Below are 6,541 nucleotides of genomic sequence, written 5' to 3'. Positions count from 1 at the left end.
GTCAGAATAATTGACTTATACTCTAATAAACATATGTTGTTATAAACTTCTCACAAAGAACGATTTTCGAAAGATAAGACTTTATTGTTTGGTAAAAGTATTCATATTTTGATTTTTAAGATGGTTATGAGCATGTATACATGAATTGCTTGCATTACTTGTCTTATTGTAAAGCATAAGTGATTTTTACTCAAAAGACGTTCATACATGTGGCGTTATGCTTTAAGTGGTTATTTGAGCATGATTACTAATATAGAGTTAGATGATTTTGCTAAGTTTAGTTTCAAGATTACAATGAATGATTTATGTTCACATTTGTGAAAAGTCCTACCGCGGAGTTTATGCATAAAAACATGACACGAAAATCGAGAAAGTAGAAACATGACACCTAGGGTGTGGTTAATGAAAAGACGTATTTTGAAAAGGTAAAATGTTTTGAAAACCGTAATGTGGCCGGACGTGGTAGCCTATTATATGGTGTATGTTTTGTGTGTCAATGGGAACCCGGTGCGACGGAACCATTGTGAGGATATTCGGGAGACCGGAACGGCGGAACCGAAGTTGGGTGTGTTGCTTGGTTATCCACGGAGATGAGCCAATACAAAGTGTGCCAATGGGAACCCGGTGCGGTGGAACCATTGTGAGGATACTCGGGAGACCGGAATGGCGGAACCAAGGTTGAGTGTGTAAAATGACGATTTTGAAAATGTTGATTGGTTAATGAAAGGTGAAACCAGTGACACGGTCTACGAAATGACGCGTAGGAGAAACTCAGAAATCATGGACATCAACAATAGTGAATAGTGAATGTGGATTGTTAATTGTTAATTGTTTGATAGATATACTATGTGGTAATCGTTAGTATTATGATCTAATGTTTGTAAGATAAGGTTAGTGAGTATGGGTTATTCTGTTGAGCTTTTGTAGCTCATGGTGTTATCTTTGGTGACCCTGACATATTATATTGGTGGTGACGCTAGTATAATGTGTCAGATCTTATAGATAAACAGAGTGAACTCTACACCTTGGAAGCTTTTGGAGCCGAGGAGCTGGCCAGGATGGAGAAACAAGCGGAACAGTAGATATAAACTCTAATTCCCCCTTCTTTGTTGAATAAAAGTACTTTTGTTAAGATTATGATGTAATACTGAGCCAAACTCAATTTAGTTTTTCAATAAGAATGTCTATTTAACGTTCTCAAAATTTGGAGCGTTACAAATAGGAAAAGGCACCATTAATTTGATCATCTCTGTGTGCACCCATTTTAGCCATCTTGTCCACAAGCTTGTTGGCCGTTGCCTGCGTGTAAGAAGATACTCCAAGACTATAAAAAGCATGAACATGGCGATTACGTACATCTAATAGCCATGAATAAACAACCCTTCCTCTTTCTTTATGTTAAGGAGAACTATACATTTTCAGAGCTATTTAATATTTACGCAATTACAATAACGGAGCACTACATCAAAGATGTGAGGTTCACAATAATTAAAACAAATCGAGAACAACAAAACCCAAGAAATAGCCTCCTATGGAAAGTAGCTAACAACAATTTTATGCAAAAGAAATAATATTGTAGCAATTATTGCGTTTAAGCCCATACAAGAGTAGTCAACTACACGCTAAACAAAATACTCCATCCGCCCCGGTTTGTTTGTTCAATTTCGACATACGTGTCTTTTAAAAAATTGTCTATATCTCACAATTTATAATATTTTACATAATTTCAAAAATATCATATTTTAGATCTAATTAAAATCTATCAAACAAGATCCATATTGCATATAAAAAACATTATAAATTGAAACATATAGACAATTTTGTAAGAGGTCCCAAATAGTGAAAATGTACAAACAAATTGGGACAGAGGGAGTATAACACAAACTACAAATAATTAGATAGCACTATTACACTCACTATGATATCATATAGTATATATTTTTACATATGTGTTTGTGGAATTTTATACCTATACCTATATTTATTTTGGAAATAATGTGGTTAGATTATATAGTAGATCAGTGGTTGAAGACAATTGGCAATTCGGAGCTACACCTAACACAACATATAATGTATGCTCTAGCTGTTTCCATCAAATGTGATTAATGGCAAGGCTCCGTTTGTTTCGATGTAAATGTAATATTCTAAAAATTTTAATAAATAAAAATTTCGTGATATTATTTTAAAAATCATTTTCTTTGTTAATAATATGTTTTATTGATTAATTAGTTAATAAGTTAATTAGTCTGATTAGATTCGAATCAGGTGTATTAATATTCACATAAAAATTAATTTTTGACCAACGAGATTTTTTTTTCGTAAACTGAGACCGCAGTTAGTCACAAAATATTTTGTTTAGTTTACGGTAACATTTTCAAAATTTTCTTAAACCGAAAACCAGACCGATCATACACCGCGAGGCACATTTTTACGACGGCGAGAAATAATTCTCTCTCTTAGTTCCTACCTGCACCAGCACATTTCCATCATCCGCCCGCCCCCCCCCCCCCCCCCCCCCCCCCCGGTTTAAAAAGAAAATGAAAAGAAAACAAACCCTTGTACACACCCAATGAAAAGAAAACAAACCCTTGTACACACCCCAATAATGTCACCTTCCCCCCCCCCCCCCCCCGGTTTAAAAAGAAAATGAAAAGAAAACAAACCCTTGTACACACCCCAATAATGTCACCTTCCCCCCCCCCCCCCCCCCCCTCCCGGTTTAAAAAGAAAATGAAAAGAAAACAAACCCTAGCACACACCCAAATACTGTCACCTTCCCCACCCCCCCCCCTCCCGGTTTAAAAAGAAAATGAAAAGAAAACAAACCCTTGTACACACCCCAATAATGTCACCTGCCCCTGTACTGTAAGTCTGTACACCATTAATTCCACCCCCACCTTCCCACTGCTCCCCATATCATTTCCAGCCAACTCTCACCCCCACCACATTATCTCTCCCTCCCTATTATATACACACACACAACGTTATACTGACACACACACAACATTATACTGACACACACACGCGGCACAGAGAGAGAGAGAGAGCATCTCTCGGCCTCCATAACCACCGAGCCCCACCTCTCAGCACCACCACCAAGACCGCCCGCCACCTCCGGCCCATAGTTTTAAATCGCGGTATCGGTCGCCGTCGCGGTATCGGTCGCGGTATATCGGTATCGGGACATATCGGTAATACGTCGCAGGAATCGGGTGTCGCGGTCGTGAATTTTTAAAAATCATCAGCAACATGTATAAAACTTGAAAAATATACTTTTGCCCTAAACATTGGCTTAAATTATCACATTTTAATTAATTTAAGACATGTAATAGTCCATTCTCTTCATGTGAAATATCCAATAATTTATCAAAACTCGCAAGTCAATAAGATTTTACAAATATGAGAAAAATGCAACATTATAAATTTCGATATAATTGACATAAATAGCAAAAATAAGATGAAGACATTAAAATAAACACACCATAGAGGTTTTACATTACATAATCGCTAGGCACAACTAGTTTCAAGCTCATAACTTTTAAGTCAAATATAATTTTGATAATACAACTTCAATGCCAGAATGAATGACGTGGGGGTACCAATACGTACATGAATGATGTGGAAGCAAATATATACATATGTGTAGAAGGAGCTCTGTTTTTTGATTTTTTCTGTTTTTTTTTTTTAGCTCTGTTTTTTGGTTTTTTCTGTTTTTTTTTTTTTTTTCCAGAACCGATACGTACCGGCCGTACCGGTCCAAAAATCGGTTACAGACCGATACGTATCGGGAACCGGCCGATACGCCTGTGAATTTCAATCTCACCGATATATCGGCCTATATCCGAACCGGGAGTCGAAAATTCCGGTACGAACCGGCCGATACGTACCGTATCGGCCGATATTTAAAACTATGCTCCGGCCCGTACCTGTACCCGTCACCTCCTTCCGCCATACTCACACCTCCCCCGCGTCGCCATCGCCACCCGTGAGCCACTTCATCCCCGGTCGTGTGTACAGTGTGTGCACAGTGGGTTTCAGTGCGCGCCACCGCCGCCGGTCCCGACGGAGTGCCGCCGGACTCCGCCTTGAATTTTCGAAGCCACCACAGTGTTCCCCGGCCCTCGTGCAACACTTCCCTGAGCCTTAATTCGCGTTTGAGGTAGTTTTCCGAAACCCGTAACTCAATCTGCGTTTTAATGGAGTTGGGACTAAAACTTAAATTCTGCTGAAGATGGTGATCTGTTTTTAATTTCTTAATTACTGTTTATTCCTGTTTTCATTAATATTTAGTCCTGCCTGTGATAGAAATTAGTGGTATGCCTGAAAATGATGTTGTTCGAAAATTGTTTGATTATTGTGAGAAATTGATGGATTAATATTATGATGTGTTGGGGGATATTAAAATTCGAGATTGGGAATTAAGGAAATTTGTTAAAAGAAAATATATTATTAACTACTTGTTTTATTTGGAAAAAGAACCCAAAGAAGGTGAATTAGTGGATAAGAAATATGTGTGTGTGTGTGTATATGTGTGTGTGTGCATATTTTAAATTACTATGTTTTTAAAATTCCGTATTTAAACTGATGTACTTTTATCACAGGAAATATTATGTACGAGAATTATATAAAATTAAAGGAAATAACATTTTTTTAAAGATATTCAATAATAGTTAGTAAAAAAAAAAAGTATAAGTTGATACTATGAGTTTTGTAAAAAAAAAAGAAAAAAGAGAAACTTTATCTTTTAAGATAATGATTTTATTCAAATCACCATATACTTATTTTGACTTATTCGTCAATTGATATGTAATAAAATTTAGAAAATTATTATTTCATGTGTTGCACATATTATGTCAGACTTAATGCATGCGATGTTCTATTTTGTGAGTTTTGTTGGATTTCTGATGCTACATGGATTATGGTGATTTGTATTGCTACGTGAATGTAGAAATTGGACAATATGTACCCTGGGATATTCATGGCCGAATTGGAATTTAATAGATGCTAATAAGGCAATTGTCACTAAAGTGATTGGGGATTATGCGCCGAGGATTGGAATGTATAACCTAAATGGAGTCCTTGTATGATGGGCAGTCGGTAGGTGTGGCCTAAACGGAGTCCTTGTATGATGGGCGGCCGACAGGTCTAGCCTAAACAGAGTCCCTAAAGGGCAGCCGGAAGGTAGAGGAAGATATTGGATGAGTAGACTATACAGAGTCCCTGATTGGAGGGCGGCCGGAAGGATTCTGGTGATTTGTACGAGGGTTTGAAAATTCTGGTAATGACAGCCATGATTAACTTCGATGGAATCTTTACCTCTTGCCAAGGTATTAAGTGAGTCCGCTAGATAAATAACTTAAATGCACTCACTTAGGACCTCGTTGCAGGACAACAAAAGGGAATTTAATTATGGGACGGTCATGGTTGGAAATATTGGGAGGAAAAGATTCTCGATGGAGAAGAATCGTAGAAACTGTTTAAATACAAGATAAATTCATAAAAGGCTACTTGTGACTGCGTATTGTAATCGCCGTGTAATTTTGTGTTATTTCATTGAAACTGCATATTGTGGTATTGGGTTTTAGGATTTCTACTTGGTGAATTATCATTCAAGATATGTTTGTATCTTGGCAAATCATTTGCTTCGGTGATCAATTTGTTAGAGCGTGCAAAATTCTACTGTGGAGCAGTTAATACAGGTGGGACCCCTGGAACGGAGACTGGGCCAATGTTGCTTGGAATCCGTGTCAAAACTAGAGTCGCTCTGGAGATGTTTTTGAATAAAATGTTGGTCTTGTTTACTATTAAAGACATCTAAACAAATTGGCTATATCTTTTAATTCATAATGTTTTTTATATCAAATATGGATCTTTTTTAATAAATCTCAATTAATTTTATTTAAAAAATTCAAAAATTATAAAAAAAAAAAATTTTGTGACATATAGACAATTATTTTAATGGCACAAAAGGTCAAATAGGACGAACAATTTGGGACGGATGGATCAATATTATCTTACTCATTATTCACCTGTTTTGTACCCCAAAACCACCTACCGTGTGGTGTATATATTTCAGCTTTTGAGTAATAATTACTATCGATTGTTTTTTCTTTTATAACCAGATGTTCGGACCAGTTTGCGCACACTTTACTCAATTTTTGGCTTTCTCATGCCTACTGGGACGAAGCCATGGGGTTCACTGCTCCACTACCGGTCGTTGATCCATAAATAAGGGCTTGTGGAGCAAGACATTATTCAACTTGTTTCATGAGCTAGATTGTAGAGCTAGCTAGCTCTTCAATGGATTTAGTTCTTTCATATCCCTACCGTTCATCATACGTACGTGTTGGCTTCATGTTTTCCCACAAAACTATTTTCGCACCAAAAATCAAACTGTTCCAATCAGTCCAAAGATTCACCACCGCAAGTACTAGTGCAAAAATCAATGAGTTCCAAGTGAAGGAACGAAGATCGGCTAATTACCATCCTAGCGTTTGGGACCCCAAGTTCATTGAATCAGTGACCACATCTTACTCGGTAA

General features: G+C 37.2%; 1 protein-coding gene across 1 annotated transcript in view; it reads left to right on the top strand.

The window, feature by feature from the left end:
- The first annotated feature begins 3,972 nt into the window (after nt 1-3,972).
- LOC131330617 (probable terpene synthase 9) overlaps nt 3,973-6,541 on the top strand; it is a 39,006-nt gene continuing 36,437 nt past the window's right edge. The window contains exons 1-2 of the mRNA XM_058364250.1: nt 3,973-4,159; nt 6,123-6,537. Of these exons, the coding sequence (XP_058220233.1) occupies nt 6,301-6,537 (237 nt within the window). The 5' untranslated portion in view covers nt 3,973-4,159; nt 6,123-6,300. The remainder of the gene's footprint in view (nt 4,160-6,122; nt 6,538-6,541) is intronic.

This window comes from Rhododendron vialii, chromosome 6a (assembly GCF_030253575.1).
Source record: "Rhododendron vialii isolate Sample 1 chromosome 6a, ASM3025357v1".
Taxonomy (NCBI): domain Eukaryota; kingdom Viridiplantae; phylum Streptophyta; class Magnoliopsida; order Ericales; family Ericaceae; genus Rhododendron; species Rhododendron vialii.
The sequence above is the reverse complement of the archived record's forward strand: the minus strand, read 5'-3'. Positions and strand labels throughout refer to the sequence as shown.